Source organism: Cydia strobilella, chromosome 12 (assembly GCF_947568885.1).
Source record: "Cydia strobilella chromosome 12, ilCydStro3.1, whole genome shotgun sequence".
Classification (NCBI taxonomy): Eukaryota; Metazoa; Arthropoda; class Insecta; order Lepidoptera; family Tortricidae; genus Cydia; species Cydia strobilella.
Window position 1 is genome coordinate 14862468 of NC_086052.1, and position 20618 is coordinate 14883085.

General features: G+C 38.7%; 1 protein-coding gene across 1 annotated transcript in view; it reads right to left on the reverse strand.

The window, feature by feature from the left end:
* LOC134745877 (uncharacterized) overlaps positions 1-20618 on the reverse strand; it is a 55836-nt gene that overhangs the window by 13269 nt on the left and 21949 nt on the right. The window contains exons 5-10 of the mRNA XM_063679973.1: positions 15517-15645; positions 13231-13344; positions 12364-12489; positions 11907-12035; positions 7821-7950; positions 6402-6524 (exon numbers count right to left, since the gene is read on the reverse strand). Coding sequence (XP_063536043.1) covers positions 6402-6524; positions 7821-7950; positions 11907-12035; positions 12364-12489; positions 13231-13344; positions 15517-15645 — 751 coding nt within the window. The remainder of the gene's footprint in view (positions 1-6401; positions 6525-7820; positions 7951-11906; positions 12036-12363; positions 12490-13230; positions 13345-15516; positions 15646-20618) is intronic.

A 20618-nucleotide genomic window follows, 5' to 3' on the forward strand; every position in this document is an offset into this window, starting at 1 on the left:
CCGCGTTTTACCGCAAGGATTAAAGACATCTGTGGCGGGATTCTCCAGGGCAATGGATTCTATATTAGAGGGGGTACGCGAGTACTGCGTGAACTATTTGGACGATATCGTCATATTCACCACAGGGGACATAAGGCTACATTTAGAACATCTAGACCAAGTACTAGGTAGATTGGAAGGCGCGGGGTTAACTGGCAGACTCGAAAAGTGTCGATTCTTATGTGTAGAAGTAAAACTGTTGGGGCACATAGTGAATACTAATGGGGTGCGTATGGATCCTGAACGAGTGGAATCCATACTGGACTTCCCCATACCTCGAACAACCAAACAATTACGAGGGTTCTTGGGGCTAGTGAACTATTTCAGGAAGTTTATCTCGAGGTACAGCGAAGAGGTTAGGCCACTTTGCGACTTATTAAAACAAAATACAAAATGGGTATGGACACAAGAGAAAAACGATTGCTTTGAGAGGGTCAAGAAATTATTCGTAGACACAATACTCCTGGCACATCCGAACCCGAAGGAGACTTACTACTTACAGACTGATAGCAGTAACTTAGGGGTCTCTGGTTATGTTTACCAACTGGACGATGTGGGAGAGGAAAGGATAATAGGCTTCTGTAGTAAGGCTTTATCGGAAACGGAACAAAAATGGACGGTTACGGAACAGGAATTGTGGGCTATCATTTTTAGCTTATCGAAGTTCGAGACATACCTGAGGGGGGCACGATTAGTAATTAGAACAGATCATAAGAGTTTGATATTTCTACAGACATGTAAATTACTGAGCGCGCGGATGATACGTTGGGTACACTACATAGGGCGATTCGACTACACGGTTGAGCACGTAAAGGGGCAATCCAACACAGTAGCCGATGTGTTATCTCGACACATAAAGGGGACAACCGATGTACTGACTAGCAAGGCTACAGGGCCCGAAATGAATTTATTCAAGGTGCTATTAGGGCGGGTAGTACAAGACAGATGGAAGGAAATAGGCAGCCTTCAAGGCCGTGACAGGGTAGCTAGTGAAATAACCAGGCGTATGGAAACAGCGGGCACACCTGAATCAAAATACTATGTGTTAAAAGAAGGGGTCCTCTATAGGAAAGACTTACACAAGGACACATTAAGGTTATATGTTCCTGAGGTCTTGCAGAGGGATTTGATTGTTAGCATACATGAAGAAATAGGTCATTTTGGACGTTACAAGGTCAATGCGTTAATGAAGCGTCGTTACTATTTCTCAAATATGACGCGCATAATAGGACGGGTTGTGAGAGCTTGCGAAGCTTGCCAGGAGTCTAAGCACGCGTTAGAGGCACACACGGGACCGATCAAAACTGTAATAGCTACCGAGATAGGAGAACGGGTCTTTTGTGACATCTATGGGCCCTTGCCGGCAGGTCGTTTCGGGTTCAAATACATATTTGTAATACAGGACGCTTATAGTAAACTGATCAGGCTATATCCACTACGACAGGCGAGCGGGAAGTCTACACTAACATGCGTAAAAAAATTCTGCAACCAGGTCAAGGTTAGGACACTATGCTCGGATAGAGGCGCTAACTTTACATCAAAAATCTTTGAATACGGCGTTCGCCAATTAGGTATCGAATTAACACACACATCTGTTAGAAATCCGCGACCGAATTCAACAGAGAGAGTTAATAAGGAATTAGGGAGGTTATTTAGAACATATTGCAATAAATCGCACCGTTCTTGGGTAGATATATTACCGGAGATAGAAGATTGCTACAATCAGGTAACACATACTACGACAGGGTACTCGCCAAATGAGATAGTATGGGGGACAAGGACCCTACTATCGACCGATTTTGATAAAACCATAGCGAAGGGGGTAAATCTACAGGGAGACGTGTTAGAGCAGATTCGGATACAGGCGCGACAGAACATAGTTAAGGCGGCGCAGAGTAGAGAACTTCATTATAACATGAACCATAAGCTAGTACAATTCGAAATCGGAGACCGGGTGAAACTTAAGACTTTTGCAAAGTCCGACGCCGACAAAAAAATAACGAAGAAATTCATGCGTCTGTATGAGGGACCTTACGTAATAGGGGCAGTTCCGTACAATAACGTATACACCCTGATTGACCCCCATACTGACAGTGTCAAGGGCAATTTCAATGCAATCCACCTGTTCCGCTATTATGGGAACGCTTAACAGAATAGGGTTTATTAGGGGTTAGGGCGAACAAAGGGAAGTAAAGAATGTTGACCACCGTCATAAACACGGGGAGTTGAGAGTGTATGAACAAAAAGGAGACCTGAGTTGGATAGGTTTTATTGCCGTCCTTGAGACATAATGGATAGGCGTGGGAAACTTGAGATAGACGTGTGAAAATTTGGATTAGTGTGGGAATTTGAATGGAATAAGGGTTCGATGTCAACAGAAACAGTAGAAGGAGAAATATATCCTTAAACGACTTGGTAGGTGTTTAAAAATATATTTGGGGGAGTGTGAGATGGTTGACATGGATTTATCTGTCCATTTATTATACTCGAAATGGTTTCCAATAACGTATTGTCATAAATTTTAGAAAGCGTGACAAGGGTTAGGGTGTTGGTAAATTTTAGTCAGAATTGTTCGAAAATTAGACAAAAACCCAATCTATAGCCATTAAGTTAAACAAAAACAACTCACGATTTATTGACACTAAAATAACTACGCCCAAAGAATTAAGAGGAAAGAAACAAAGGGTGCAACACGACGCTAAGGCAATTAGGCAAAGACGGGAAGACATAAATTTAGTTGTACAATTGATTCTTTGGAATAGCCAGTCAATGCGAATTGATAACAGATGTTGACGGAAGCGAAATTGTGAAAAAAAAACTGTGGAAAAAAAAAAAGGTACATTTACTGAGAATTGGGGAGGGCGGGATCTAAGATGATCGAATGGTCATTCTCCAATCACGAGCATGTGAACGCATGGGCCGAAAAATGAAGCCCGGACAGATTTATTTGGGGGTACCATCTCTCTTTCCAGGGGGAGGAGTCTCTTGGAACGGGAGGCAAAGCAGGGAACGGGATTTGGAAGGCAGTCTGAATTTGGGCGCGAGTCGAGCAAGTCCGGCGAAAGGTTCGAGTCACGTTCAGAGAGAGAGCCTGAGTGATTGGTGGGCTAAGTTTACATCGCGGGAGAGTGGAGTGCCATTACTAGTGTAAATAAATAGAAGTGTTTGTGATCCACTGAGGTGGGAGTTTATGCGACTCGAGAGGCTTCGAGGAGCTAATTCTAAGAGAATAAGTGGGGCTACGGGAGTCCGGGTAAAGTATTTCTAACTTTATGCATAGTAAGTCACAGGTTGTTTCACAGCTTTGGTAATAGAATCGAGAGCTAAAGCTTCACAATTTGCTGCGGATTGGGTAAAATGGATACCTATCTGATAGCTTACAACATTTATCCCACGGGGCAGAAACAAGGGATCCGGCAGTGGAACCAAATAGAAATTGGAGTCGCTGTCGTGGGGGTGATCATACTTACCATTTTACTAGCGGCATTATGTCGGGAGATCTGGAATAAGGGAGTCTGCTGTCGTCGCGGGGGAGTCGTTAGAGGTCCCAGGGCCGGGGGGGATTCTTCGCGGGTAGATATTGAGATGGGCGAGATTTAAATGCAATGGGACCACTTTGAGGTCTGACTGTGAAACTACCTAGACGCGCTGTAGATAAGATGCTTTTCTAGAATAATGTATGATAAGTCAGTGTGTCTCAACCTCGGTGATACCAATGATTAAATAAATATTCTTTTGAGTAGAAAAATTGCAAGCATGCACTAGTATAACGATGATGTACATATATACACGTATATACATATATTATATTGATTGATGCCGAAGGGGTTTTTCATTTGGACATTTCGTTTTCCCCTTGATTAGAATGGCGCTAGGAATGGAATGTCCGGCCTACGGATGAATGCCACTGCATTCATTCGCGGTCTAAATAATCAACCAGTTTCGTTTGTGTTAGTCTAGATTACCCAAGTGTCTGGGTAGATGAAAGTTTAAAATATTTTGGAAATAAAATAATTAAACTGATACTACCTTCTTTTATTACTAAGATTAAGACCCGTCCCCGGGTATTTAATAATGGAGATTCGCTAGACTCAGACTTCGTTTAAGTATAATTATAGCCAGTCCACGGATACTATCCTGAACTCATGAGATGAGCCTGATCGAATCTCCAGTACTAAAAATCCCGCTCTCATACAACTCTGTCACGATACTTACTTCACTTGGTCACTACTAGATACACTACTCCTTACTACCTAAATTTAGATGAGTAAAGGGGACTAAACTAAAGCCAAACAACTGAATTGTCATGGAAGGGAATTAGAGCCCTCTCCGACTTAGGTCTGAGGATGCAGTGAGCCAGAGGCGACACAGCCAATGGTAGTTGACCTACTTAATGCTACATAACAATTGAGTTAGGCCCAAGATACTCTATTAAGTTTCAAGCCATATGAGTACTGGCACTAGGCCACAGCAGTACTATTCGTCATGCTGATTAAATCAACGAGTGCAGAGGCGAGATCCAGAGTGGGAGTTGAGCAGCCGGGAGCTTGAGTAGGTATTCACTGGGCAGATAGGTAACAGATACTAAGTACTTAAGAGAAACTTGGGTGGTGACGCAGAGTACGGGATATTGAGGCAATTATTTAAATTTGAATTAAATTTGACCGCTAAAAGGCGAAACTGAAGTACTTAGTCCGAGCGGCGTGGCGGCGGCGATAACTTGGTACCCAAAACACGTCATGTCTTACAATTGACCTCCGACCTTGGTTTGGCCAAACCAAAACTCTTTATCTGAATACATATATATATATAAATATAGAACCATGGTTACTGGGGGAGGGTCTAGAACCCAATTTATTAAGTACCGGTCCTTTGGACAATGGGAATACGTAACGCTTCGCAGCGATAAGGAGGTCAATTGCCCCCAATAACAATGTTTAAGGGCCGTGGATCGGCGTAGGGCGTCCCTGTACCAGAACGATATCGGTCGTACACGATGGGCTAAGAGCCTCATACATGTATCAACTCAATCACATATTCTAACCTGATCGGTCGCGCTAGAAAATAAATCGGTCCTTATTTATACCAGGATAGTTAACTATTTAGAACTATATCGCATTGAACTAAATTCGTTACGTCAAAATCTCGGAGAAATCAGGTAGAGTGAGTGATGAGTCTGCATTGTCCGCCGAACAAAGTACTCACTCCAGTTAATATATTGACCTTAGTAACGACTGACCCGGAGACCGAAATGTCCCCTAACTGCAGTGTTGGTTTTGTTTCCTATTAAGACAAGAAAGGAAGGTAATTTTCTCTAAGGCACTCGATCACAAATCAATTAAGCTAGACGATCCGCATTGTACCACCACAAAATAACAGAAGTACTAAAATTGTTTAGAGATGTAAAAGTCTCTAGGTGTCAGAGATAAAATGTATATAATAATAAAAAAGATCATCAAATTATCCAGAGATGTAAAGGGTCTCCGAGACTTGAATTGTTTCCGAATGGCCGGATCACAGACCTGTCATTTTTATGGTGGGCCGGATAGTGGAGGGTAATGTTTTTTGGTGATTGTAGAATGCCAAATGGTTTGGCACACCCATGGGCAGGGCAACATTCTACACGGAGTTTTTACGACATTTTCTTGCTACTATGTATGAAAAGTTTTGTATGAGAAGTATGCAATCCGCACGCAATCAGTTCAATGCCCAGTGCGTAAAGTCTGACCAGTAATGTATGATCACGCGCCATGTTGCGGAATTTCACTGGAACTAGTTTTTTCATACTATACTGAACTGTCACCCTATACATGAAAATAACAGCGCCCTCTTGACAATGATCATATATGACTGGTCAGGCTTTACTAAAGTTTTCGGAACATATGAACGAAATATCATTTGTTAACAGTATGTTTTTCAGTGAAGGAAATAATTGTTATGAAAGCTGCAACCATTTTCGGAAAAAATCGGCCAACCAGTGCATAAACATGGAACTGTAGCCCAAAAACTCTTGGAGATACCAATAATGCCTTAATACGTGTAGACAAGTGCGTTGTTTTTGTTTATTATTTGATACTACATAGTAGCTTTGATAGCATTCCAGTGAAGGAAATAGAAACGGGTAGGTATCTTGTTTTCAAAGGTTCAACTGGCACCGTGCATGGCTTTCCGTTGCCCATGTGTATTGATTTTTTAGTATTTAAGATTTTTATTATTATATATATGTTAGTTTGTAAGGTGTATCTATGATTTTTGGATTGATTGATTGATTGATTGATTGATTGTGAACTCTTAGCTGTGTAATGAGTCATAAGAGTACCTACGCCTGTGTGTTACTTGGGTAGAAAATGTGTTGATATTACCTCCTGGGTTTGCTTCAGCTGTTTAGCCACGGTGGCTGGCAACATCTCATAGAGGAGAGAGTCACTCAACTCCTTCTCGTATTCCAATTCTCGTGCCTTCTCTGCCAAGTTTGTGGCGTATACCTGTAAGAAGGTACCATTTTATGACTATTTTAACCACTGAATGGACTTTACGTATGGGTAGCAAATCGCAACATTATCGCAGCGTCTTCATAGAGAAATAAGTACCTCACTCCGTACATAGATTAAAATTCATTTTTAATAAGTTTTAAGTGGGCTTTGCGAAAACTAATGTGTACCTAATAAATGTTAAGCTTAAATAAGACAAGTATGAAGCGAGTGAAACCTTATTAATAATACGTTTGTAAGCGCGTGGATCTGGCTACGTACAGCTCGTATTAGCCTCTTGGAGCGGGTTCAGCAGCAGCATTAATGTAGATGACGCATTTCGTTTTAAATACTTTAATTACAAACTAGTACATTTTGTACAGAAATCAGAGGAAATTTAATTATATATATAAACAATGCACGTATGCGTGCATCTGGTAATGCGGTGAATAGCGAATGCCTTGAGGGGGGTTCGGCTCCTCCGTAGCAACGTCCTGTACCAATCACAGGGGCTGTAGATGTCGTGATATCGGCGCTGATTGGCTGCCGATGAAGCGACATGTGTACGGTAGGCTGCGTAAGTTGCATTGGGTACGGTCTCCCACATAAGTTGCATTAACACGTTTTACCATGCCTCCCAAAGAACTAACTATTTATTACGTAAGGAAACTGATATATGGAGTGAGCACTAAGCATACCAACTTAGTTTACTATGGCATCATGTATTTTTAGAAATGGCTAGTTATAAAATAATAGAGTAAATAAATAAGTGATTCATGGGAGTACAAATGGGAGTTACTTTGGCACCAACCCCGATATCGCAAATAAAAAATTTGGCTGTTTCATACGTTTTAGCTGGTCCATTTTCTATGGGAGGGTAAATTATTTTTTCGCGATTTCGTGGTTGGTCCCATAGTAAAAGTTGCTCAGTATAATCCCAAAACCTCCCTGGCAAAGGGAATTCACTTATTTTTTAGCCACTCTGTATACTAAACATAGGTTCGCAATGCTAGGGAAGGTCGAGGAAGGGATAGCCCCAACTGCAGAAAAAAATGGCTGGACGGCTCAGAATTCTTCTTTTTCAACTGGCCCGAAAAAAGGCGTGGATACAAAGAAAAAAAGCCTTTGCCCAGCAAGGTAGTCAATAAATGGGGCATTTTCCATGAAAAGGGACCTTATTGTCGATGGCGCTTACGCCGCACAGCGTCGCACGGCATTGTATTTATATCGGAGCATCGTTTATAATGGCGTAAGCGCCATCGACAATAAGGTCCCTTTTTACAGAAAATAAATTTGTATAAAAGGTCAAACCTGAATAGTATTGACAGCTGTCCTGACGAGAGCGATGATGATGGGTGACACTACACACACTAGCACCAGAATGCCAGCGCACACTGCTTCGCTCCGTCGCGCCTCCCTCAAACTCTCTGTTACTCCATCCCTGGATATAACAATCAATATTTTAGGATATAACCTCAGTTTAATGTGCTTTCAGTCCATATGGCTCGCACTGATGTATTGGTGTGATAGAGAGGAAAACGCGATCGAGTTCACTAACGTAAATGTCAAATACCAGCTCGTCACAGCCGTGCCCAATTAGCCGACTGTCACGTAAATGTATTATAATGTAACTATATTCGCGAATAGCTTACCAACTGCACTCGTGTGCGACTCTTCCGCAGTTGGCAGGTAAACGCAAATTGTCAGATTGAAGCACCTTTAGCTTATAACATATCCTTCAATCCTTCAGTTATAGAATTGTATTAATTTCTCATTTCATATACCGATATTTTACACATTCACCGCCAGCGACTATTCACGACAGCGGGTTTTTTATACGTAGGCGCATCTGGTTTTCCCATGTTACCGGCTACGCTCATAGCGCGTAGCTCGAACTGGCACTGGATGTGTTAAAATATATTTTTAAGAAAATTATTAAGGTAAAATACTGTAAGTACTGTCCGCGCGCCAATTCCGTGCATTTGGAGGTCGAGGAAGTGGGAGGGTGTGCGCCGCGCCCGTACGTACTAAATAACACCACTCGGTCATGACGCCCAACATTCCTAAAGGGGCCCACTGACTATCAGTCCGCCGGACGATATCGGTCTGTCAGTTTTCAAAATTTGACAGTTCCGAACAACTGACAGGCCGATATCATCCGGCGGACTGATAGTCAGTGGGGCCCTTAACATTACTCAGCCGTATGTCTTGCACTGTTGCTTGTCCGATAAACAAATTTTTCAGTGGATCCTTGTATGCCTAAAAACCTCATGAATTAATAGAACAATAGATAGATAAGACATTTATAGTTGCTACAATAACACACAATATATTATATTATATTATATTAATAATACATTGGCATAAAAAATAAACAAAGGAGGCAAAATAATTCATCATCAAATAATAAATTGATTTGGCGGTTCTTTGAAAAACAATGTAAAAGCGGTCACAAGTTATATAAACAAAAGTCGCAGCTTCAGTATAAGAAATCCCGACCTTAATCTATAATAAAAGTTTATACCCACTGAACAAATATCGGCGACCCCAACGACCGGCAATTTAAATAGAGATCTATTTTAATATAGCTAAGCCTGAGATTCAAATGGCATCGGCCGGCTGGTCGAGTCACGTATTCAATTATATGCGATTGCAACGTGGGGCGCTTAGATTGATATTAGATGTGGAAATTATTGCACTTTGAGATAGATAAAATACTGAAAATTAAAATAAGACCTCACGGGTAAGTGTGGCTTCAGGAAAAGTGTAGCTGGCTTTCATTTTCAGGCCTGTTTACACATTGATTAGTGTTTATTTCGATTTCATATATTTGACAATAAACGCAAGTAGCAAATGTACGAACTCGAAATAAACACTATAGATAGACAGATAGATATATCTATCTAGATAGATAGACTTTTATTAATCATACACTGTCCATTAAATAATAAAAATTGATTACAAAATTATAATAAATTAAAATTCACATGTTAATTAAGGGTCCCCGGCAAGCTCGGTTTTCCATATTAACGTAGTTCCGCTCTCATTTTAAAACGACTAGCTAGTTTGCTCTGAAACTTTGTACTTACAATAGGATAAAGTATATCTATGTCTGTAATTAGTTTGTGTAGCTTCAGATACCATAGTTAAAAAAATACAGCGAATTTAAGTTTTTCATACGAACCTTGTTTTTGCTCTATTTCGTTTGTTTTATAAACTGGAGCTATATAAACTAATTACAGACCTAGATATACCTCAGTATGTGCAAAGTTTCATTACAATCCAAAACGTAGTTTCAAAATGAGAACGAAACTCCGTTTGTATGGGAAGGTGAAATTAAGCCGAGCTTGCCGGGGACTCTTAATACCCCGTATACTATTTTTTTCTTCTGAAATGCGTGATAGCTGAGGTATTTTTGAATAAATTAATCCATATTTTTAAAACTCAAGCAAAACTTTAACTTGGCAAGGGAATAAATATATTGCTCCCCATCCACATCATATTTTAAACTAACTTTCTATGACAAATCAAATCTATGAAAAAATTCCCATAAATGGCTAGGTATATACTTAAGGGATAATTATGAAGCACGAGTACTAAAAGTTAATTACCTGTTTTAATATCTTATTTTAAGTATCAGCCTAAAATAAATGTAATAACATCCACGTTTAAAGCATTATTCTTAATAAGGTACTTTACGATAATGTCTATAAACAATCCAAAATATAATCATCCCTTTACGCGTGTAACTGAAAACTGGAGCCCGATTCAAATTTAACAATTTGTTACGGTTTCGATCTTTTTTTATACTACGTCGGTGGCAAACAAGCATATACAGCCCGCCTGATGTTAAGCAGTGTCCGTAGCCTATGTACGCCTGCAACTCCAGAGGAGTTACATGCGCGTTGCCGACCCTAACACTCCGCACCCTCGTTGAGCTCTGGCAACCTTACTCACCGGCAGGAACACAACACTATGAGTAGGGTCTAGTATAATTTGGCTGCGGTTTTCTGTAAGGTGGAGGTACCTATTTCCCCAGTTGAGCTCTGCTCTAGATCTGGAATGACATCCGCTGTGCTGTGGCCTACCACACAAAGCGATATGACATTCACAGTGTCCATAACTCTCTTTTGGACGTAGTGTAAGGACATACCCGGGTCCAAGTCTTATCTCGATACGACCGTTAAGATAGCTGACGTGCATGTGAAAATACACAAATAGATATTTTTGGGACAATATGACACAGATCGACCTAGCCCCAAACTACGAAAATGTATTTATCTACGATATAAATACATACGTATAGGTATTGTAGATAAATACATACCTACTACCTACACAGATCGACCTAGCCCCAAACTACGAAAATGTATTTATCTACGATATAAATACATACGTATAGGTATTGTAGATAAATACATACCTACTACCTACACAGATCGACCTAGCCCCAAACTACGAAAATGTATTTATCTACGATATAAATACATACGTATAGGTATTGTAGATAAATACATACCTACTACCTACACAGATCGACCTAGCCCCAAACTACGAAAATGTATTTATCTACGATATAAATACATACGTATAGGTATTGTAGATAAATACATACCTACTTATATACATAGAAAATACCCATGACTCGGGAACAATTATCTGTGTCCATAAATAAATGCCCTTACCGAGATTGGAACTCAGGACCATAGGCTTCATAGGCAGGGTCACTACCCACTAGGCCAGACCGGCCGTGAAAGAAGTGAAAGTTGTGCGTGAGATCAGCTCCAACCATCAAGACAGTCGTCAAAGTCGTATCAAAACCAGTTCAAAACCTTAACGAACATTTAAATCTGAAACGATCTCCGGCTTAGCTGTACTACAATACTCATGTACAAACAGAAACACTCTAATCTCTTATCTATTCATTGGTAAAACTTATTACAAAAGGCGTAAGGTCCACCGATGGACAGTTAAGAGTGTGAGCGATGGTACAAGTTGATTGTTTACGTAGCTACCTATATCTATAAACTTCTAGTGAAGTTTTATAGGGGTCTAGAGTTACTTTTGAGAACTTTCAACACATGCAGGAGACTTATGGACGACTATAATACCGTGCGATTGAAAGAGACGGACACTTTATTCCGTTCCGTACCCAAAGGGTAAAAACGGGACCCTATTATTATATTACTAAGACTTCGCTATCCGTCCGTCCGTCTGTCGGTTTTCCCTCGAACGCTCTTTTCACCGCCCGATCGCCTCCCATTCGCTCTAGATGACCAAGACACACTTTGGGCACAGATTATATAATAGTTCTTTGATGGGTCGTTGCGCCAGAGGAGTAAGTAAGGAAGTAATAAGTACTATAGGTCCATGGCCTTTCGAGGTAACACTTCTTACCTGATATACCCCCGTAGTTGTTTCTGCACGGCACGGAGCTTGTCCAGCAGAGTCGTCGTTTGGTCAAAGTAAGAGATAGCCTCAGTCAGGTTCCCAGTCTGGAGACTGTTCTCGACGATTAACTGGTTCCTGGACAAAATGTTTTGTATTTATTAGTATCGTCACAGAATAAATAATAGTACTAGGTACAGAAGATTCACTATCTAACAAAACGCATCTATTACGACAGATATTACCACTAGGTGGCGCGAACAGGCGTCCGTTCCGTAGCGGTGCGCGGCAATTACTACCTATGGCTAGACCCCAGACTTGGGGGCGACCGCATGTACTTTGTAGCGGCGCGACGAAATCGCGGAGTGAGTCACGCCTGGTATCGTTTATTATTTTTCAAGAAGAAAAATAAATCTTAGAGAGAAAGGAATTATTTTATTAAATAATTGTGTTTAAAAATACTTACTTCTTTTCCAACTCCTTGTACTCTGGGCTGTCTTCTTTGATGTCCACATGTAGTGGTATGAGCGAAGGCACATAGTTCAAAGTGTTGTCCAATAGATCTCTCCCCAGGACCAGGTGTGCTATGAATCTGTACAATCAAATTCAGAAGAATTGAACTAAAGTCTATCTGTTAAAGGAACTGGCTATACTCGTAAATGCGGGGTAATAGTTATTTTCAAGACACTTCATGAAATAAAACAATTTAAAAAGTTTTCATGGCGTATAATTAATTTTAAATATATTCCGACGTTTCGGGCCCATTACCAGAGGGCCTACCGCGAACCACGTTCGACGTGTTGCCTCCCTGTCACACTTACGTACGAATTTACAAGTTCGACAGAGAGGCAACGCGTCGAACGTGGTTCGCGGTAGGCCTTTAGCACACGTGGTCACGAGTAGACTGAGAAAATATAAAATAACATTGTGCAAAATACACCCACATACAAAATAATGATAACAAAGTTAAGGCCAGACGAGTAGATAAACATTGTTTTATTCTCTGAATAAGATATTGCTTAAACATTTTGTTTTATTCAGAATAGAATAGAATAGAATAAAATTTTATTCGTAAGCACAAACAAACGAGACATTACATAATATAAAAGAAAACATAGAATAAGATTAAAGTGCCACGAAATGGCCTCATCTCAGCATGTTGCTGGTGGCTTTCAGCGCTGATATTCCGATGAGATCATCAAGTAAGAATTACGGAAAGTAAAGAATAAAATTTTCTTTTTATTTAATAAGATTTAAAATGAGAACGAAACTCAGTTTGTATGGGAAGGTGAAATTCGGCCAAGCTTGCCGGGGACTTAAGAATGTTACCTACCTTTCGTGTGCTCTCGGTTGCAATGTACCGCGCCCAAAGTAATTGATTCCTAGAACGGACGCGATGCCTTTGCACTCTATGCTCCGAAGGATGTTCTTGAAGCCAACTAAATATCTAGAACAAAATTGCTGTATAAATAGTTTATCTTAGTACGAACGGTTTTACGTTGTGTGATCCGACATTTTTTTCCAGAGTTTTTCTAGATCGATTTTTCGCTCCCGAAAACCCCCATATAGCAAATTTCATCGAAATCGTTAGAGCCGTTTCCGAGATCCCTAGACACATATATGTATACAAGAATTGCTCGTTAAAAGTTATCAGATGTCGTATATGATCAGAAAGAAGTGAAATGTAAAAATATGCCTTTTTGTATTAATTTGATAATTTAATAAATGCTTATTGTTCGAAAAAGCGCATCGATGCAAAAATAAAAGGTTTTTATGCCATAACACGACAGCTGTATAACTGTACTTCAAAGGTCGGATATTGGATAGGATAATGTGAAAACTATGGATGGTATAGAAAGGATCGCAATCTCTTATGGCAGAATTGTTGCAAAAGTGACCGCTTTCAGCTTCAAATAATAGTTCCTAATCTCTCCGGTGGCGCTAGTTAGGCTCTGGGACATGAGTATGACATGAACCATATAAGGCAACAAATAACCCGACCAAATTACGTAGGTTGTTTTTGGTAGTATTTCGGTGTATGGTGGCGCCGCCTAATTACTGTTTTTTGATGGACACTTTTCATACATAGAGATTTGGCTCCTTTATACAGTCTCCATGGTGAAAACGCTCTAAAGCATAGATACCGATTGCCGAAATTTACGTTTAACTTAATAAAAAAGTTTTAATGACATTTAAAACTTGCTTGTTAAGCAAAGAGTAGTATAATATTTGTTAAGTCAGTTATTTTCTTTTCATAATTTACCCGGATCGTGCTACTATAAAATATCCATATGAATAGGTGAAGTGTGTCTACAATATAGTACCTATGGATGGTATAGAGGGATGCCAATCTCTTATGGCAGAATTGTTGCAAAAGTGACCGCTTTCAGCTTTAAATAATAGTTCCTAATCTCTCCGGTGGCGCTAGTTAGGCTCTGGGACATGAGTATGACATGAACCATATAAGGCAACAAATAACCCGACCAAATTACGTAGGTTGTTTTTGGTAGTATTTCGGTGTATGGTGGCGCCGCCTAATTACTGTTTTTTGATGGACACTTTTCATACATAGAGATTTGGCTCCTTTATACAGTCTCCATGGTGAAAACGCTCTAAAGCATAGATACCGATTGCCGAAATTTACGTTTAACTTAATAAAAAAGTTTTAATGACATTTAAAACTTGCTTGTTAAGTCAGTTATTTTCTTTTCATAATTTACCCGGATCGTGCTACTATAAAATATCCATATGAATAGGTGAAGTGTTTCTACAATATAGTACCCTCATCAAATCCTGACATAACAATAGAACCAACTGAAAAGAAATTATATCCTTTCAGACAAAAAAGAAAAGAAAAAAACAATTATGTTTAGTGTTATTAAATTTGAGAAGTCTGGTAACGTATAAAAGATCCAGTTGTAATATTTTTTTAAGGACACACTACTATTATATGTGTATAAATTATAAACTTAAAAAATGTCATATAAAGCCTGACCAGAAATATATGATCATGTTGCGGAATTTCGTTAAGAACTAATTATAAACTTAAAAAATGTCATATAAAGCCTGACCAGAAATATATGATCATGTTGCGGAATTTCGTTAGAACTAATTTCTTACACTGGCAATAATTTTAATGATAGGTTGTCACTGTTGTCAGTGTCATTGTGGCGGTTCACTTGAATAATGCTTAAGTGTTGAATATTAAATAATAAATGACAAAAATGCCCAAAAACTATACATAGTCAGAAACGGAACATTGTTAATAATGTAAATAATAAACTGCTGGAAAAGAACAGTTCGGGAAATTAAACTATTTCGCTACGAAACATTTCCAAATTAACATCAGACCTGACAGGTAAACAAATCAAAATGTCATTATAGTCTGGTTATTACGACTTAGTTATTGTAGTGTTAATACTAAAGACAGTGACCAAGCCCTCCAGTGGCGGGGGCTAGATTCAAACCGGGTCGCTGCCGTAGGTCCAAAGCATTAGCCGCGTAGACACCGTGTCGAATCCGGCCTCCGCCACTTAAGGGCTGGCCACTTTTTCTTTAGTTTTTGACATCTATTTTAGTTTTTACGAGATTTATAATAATCAGAAATGAGTTGCCTTACCTCCATATGGTACTGCTATCCGTGTCCTTAATTTCTTTAGTGAGATGGTTGAGCAGCGCCGCGTTAGCGTTGGTGTACCACTCCACTACGTCTGTCATATTCATGGACTTTTCGGTGTATATGCTGTCCCTGGAGATTAAACAGTAAGTTAATTTCTAACAAGTAGAAACATCTGCGAACGACGTGTTATTTTAAATGTCAAATTTCTATGAAATTATGACGTACAAATAAAACTGGCACTGCGTGTGCTGTCAAAATCTCTGCAGACTTTTCTTCGTCTAACTCTATTAAGCTTAGAATAAATTTAAAAGTGGAAAAATTATTACCTTGGGTGAGACTTGAACTCACGGCCTCTGGATCGATACTTCAGAACACTCCACTTTACTTTTAAATTTATCATTCTAAGCTTAAACAGTAAGTCATTAATATTCAGAGGCCTTAAAACACTTAACCAACATTATAATAGTTATACCAAGATAAGTGCAACGATATTGATAGCACACGCAGTGCAAGTGTTATAACGTCATAATTTCATAGAAGTTTGACGTTTAAAAATAACACTTGCGCCATGTGCTATTAAAATCGTTCCAGTATAGTGACTTTAATCCTTAAATAAAAGTTGTCTGAAATAAATGCATTTAATTTAACAATAAACTTCTTGAAGGTGGTCTAAGGCAATTAAGATTTAGGCTAACGATGGTAGCAATGAAGATACAAAGTATTATCAATAGGTTCCATTGGAGGGTGCGTTCACCTTATTTTACTGATTGAAACAAAGAAACATTTCCATAACGTTATCGTCCCCATAACGCCCCAAGATTAAGTATATACCTGTTTCGTTTTTACGGTTGGAGTAATAAATTCTCAATAAAATCTATTATGTCTATTTTATGGAGTAGGTATTGTTGAACATGAATGAGTATAGGCAAGCGGGCTCGTATATTTTTAATAGGCTTTTTCTTTTTCCAAGTGTGTTGAGGCTTAATTGAAATGAGGGTACTTAGCTAAAAGAAACAAATAGAAAAAAAAACGACCAAGTGCGAGTCGGACTCGCGCATGAAGGGTTCCGTGCCATTACGCATAACGGCAAAAAATCGCGTTTGTTGTATGGGAGCCCCACTTTAATATTAATTTTATTTTGTTTTTAGTATTTGTTGTTATAGCGGCAACAGAAATACATCATCTGTGAAAATTTCAACTGTCGAGCTATCACGGTTCATGAGACAGCCTGGTGACAGATGGACAGACAGACAGACAGCGGAGTCTTAGTAATACTAACTCTAGATTAAGTTATTGTATGACGTCAAGTTCGAAATAAAGAATTTCAATAAGCAATATAAAGTGGAACCATCATATCCATGCTGAAGTGTATAGTAAATGCTTTGTCTCAAATGTGTCTTTATACATACACACGCGATGGGATGCTCTTAAGGGATTATAAAAGTGATAAAAACTATAACAAACGCAACTATATGACAGGGTGTGTCAGATTATTATCCATTAGGGGTATTAAAAACCCATCAAGTAGCCTTGGCTGGGTCTTTAGCCTTGCATTTGTAGGAGTGGTAGTATGATGGGAAGGAAATGATTAAAGGTAAAGATAAGTTTATATTGCGCGGATACATTTAATTAAGTAGATATCATAAAATATACTTACTTAATAATCATTAATAGAAATAAACCGGACAAGAGCGAGTCGGAATAGCCCACCGAGGGTTCCGTACTTTTTAGTATTTGTTATAGCAACAACAGAAATACATTATCACAGTTATCACGGTTCATAAGATACTACAGCCTAGTGACAGAGACGAAGAGACAGACGGACAGAGGAGTCTTAGTTATAGGGTCCCGTTTTTACCCTTTGGGTACGGAACCCTAAAAAAACAACTTACAACAGTTTGAAATTTTAATACTTACTTTATTAAAGCCAGCCCCATACAATCAAAGTTACGCTCTCATTTAATTTTAAATACGTTTATATATTTATATCACTTTAATGTTCAATTGTTCATGACAAGTTTCAATTTGTTATAGCATGTCGTTTTATAATGAGAGCGTAACATTGCCTACCCTAACGGCGGCTAAGTTCTTGAAAGTATTCCTTTTATTATATCCGCGTGACGTTGGGTTAGAAGTTAGAGTTCAACGACACAAGCAGGACATGTTATTTATTACTCTCATTTGATAATATTATTCACCAAGAGTACTTTAAAATATCACGACTGGTCATTCTAGTTCAATTCTTTGATAAGAACGCGTCGGTCTTGACATGGAAGTCAGTGATAAAAGTTTATAAAGTATAAAATTATTTTGTTGTATAGTGGAATTAAACAAATTGTAGTGTAATATATTTTTATTTTCAAGAGTATATGTCACTGCAAAACGAGAAAAGTCTCGGACGCGATACCTTTAGCCAATGCTTGAACACGTATATTAGCTGTGCCTAAGCATTGGTTGAAGCCATTGCCGTCGTTGTTCCCGTTAAGATAAGATAAGATTCATATAAATGTATTATTGTTACTCGTCTAAAATTTAATGAATTTCTTAAGTGAGCGACGAAGCGACTAATGAGCAAAACTTTGTGAAATCATATAAACATAAACGAATAATCTTTAATTCATACATCATTGACTATCAGCTATTTTTGTTCCTGTTCTAATGTACAAGTATAAAACAGTTCGGTCGCTAGCTTTAAAATAAAAGTACAAGAATCAAGTAGATTATCGTGAAAGAACCTTTCCAACTTTGATTGAAGATGCCACGAGCGCCGACAGAAAAGTTTTGACGGACATGATGGATGCACATATTTTCCTAACATTTATTTTATTTTATTAGTAAAGTAGGTTTCTCAAGCTTCCTATCTTCAAACTTGTCTTTTGAAGTAATATTGTATAACAAAACTTCCGTGAGACACAGACATATTAAACATATTAATAACGGGTCACTCACGTACGGTACGGAGTGAAACATGTCGAAAAACTTAAAATACGTGAGTGACCCGTTATTAATATGTTTCATATTGTATACTTTAGCATTAGATTATCTAGGTACAGTCGTCAGCATCAAATTATTTCAAATAGATGGGACTTTCGGTTCGAGCGCCATATTGGTGATCAGCAGAGAGCGAAACTTTGGTGCCGATGACAGACGTATGACGTTAAGTCGCATATAGGATGTTTATTCATTTTTTAGTAATTTATACAAAAAATCAACAGAAATTGGTTGTCTTTTCCAACAATCTTGTTTTTAACATGACAAGGACAGTTATACGTGGCCAGTACGTATAAAAACTCTCAACTCAAGGTTCAATATCAGTAAACTAAAGAGGCTAAGTAATAAGTTGTTATTTGATTAAGTATCTAGATAACAACACACCGTATTTAGCTTGACGTCATACGTCTGTCATCGGCACCAAAGTTTCGCTCTCTGGTGATCACTGATCAGTGATCAGTGATCACGCCTCGTAATTATAATTCCTTTGTTTTTTTTTTGCCCTATATACATTATAAATGCGAAAGTCTGTCTGTCTGTCTGTGTGTGTGTGTTACCTGTGTTACCGGATGTCACCCTTGAAGAGTCCGTAGAATAGTGAATATAAAAAAAAGCCATATTAGTTTCCAAATTATTTTGGGCAACCGTACGTACAGGCAAACAATCAGAATAGTGACATATTTACATATAGGACATCCTGTTTTACAAAACTTATTTTGAACAACCAGTTTATATTGGTACATATTGAACCATTTCAATAACGGTATAAGACAAAATGTGCATGTTCAAATATTATTAAGCATCTTGGCCGATAAAGAAAATGTTTATCCACTTTTGACCAATTAGTCATTCCTTTTGGAAGTGGAAAAAAATAGATTGTACAACAAGGGCATAAAGCGATCCATTTTTATCCGAGGCAATTTACTGGTTTGAGCGCAGCGAGGACCAATATAGGCGAGGATATAAATGGACATGTATGCCTGAGTTTATATCTGCTTTTCACTTCGAGTGTGAGTAAAATATACAAAAATATCCAATATTTTAGGTTATTTTTACCGTATTTATTCAAGACTAAAGTAAATTGTACTCGGTTGTCTCGGGGGCGCGGGGCACGCCGGTCGGGAGCGCGCCGGTCGGGCCGGTCGGGGGCGCCCCAGAAGGGCTGGCAGTTTGTAGGGCAGATTTTGGACTTTATTGCTAAGTCAATAAGGGTCGTAATAGATGATTTTACTTCACGCTCTAGAACATAATGAGCAATTTTATGTCGTCTACGCATACGCATATGTCGTACTTAGTCAAACTTTACGAGCATGAGAAGTGAAATGTAGATTTGTTTAAAAATTAAGGTACCCAAATTACTAATTAAACGCAGACGAAGTCGCGGGCAAAAGCTAATTCATAATAAACACTACCATAGTACAATTGGGCCTCGCACAGCCTCGCAAATATTGACTTGATTTTATTCGCATTGACATAGAAAATCAAATGAACTAAAACTAGTTGTTCAGAGCTTTGTGATTGACATATAGTTTTATTTCATTTGATTTTCTATGTCAATACGAATCCCACAGAAAAATTGAATTACGCGCCTTTGTCTACTGACAAAGTGGATTTGTCAGGGTATATTTTTGTAAGGGGAAACTCTAACCTAAACCTAACCTAACTAGGTAACTACCTAACCTAACTAACCTAAACGAATTTCGGTTATCGCGATAACCCCTCTGGTGTGACAAGGAGGGGGGGAGGGGTCAAAAATCGTCGAATTCGTGTGACGTAATTAATGGATGACCCCTAACCCTGCATATCATAGCAGTATAATAGCACCTCTCTAACTCGCTTAAAAATAAATGATCCGCATGTTACTAATATATTTATTTATGTATGTATGTATGCATGTTTGTATATATGTAGGTATATATTGCTATTATTCTTATATGTGTAAGTGTATAAATAAAATATATATTGGTTAGAATAATTTGATTTGTTTCATATTTCCTCTCGCTTTCTACAATCCTGCACGAACCACGTTTCTGTTTGACCCAATGGTCGACTGGTAGAAAATGCCTTAAGGCATTAAGCCCGCCATTTGTACAATTTTATATCCTGCAATA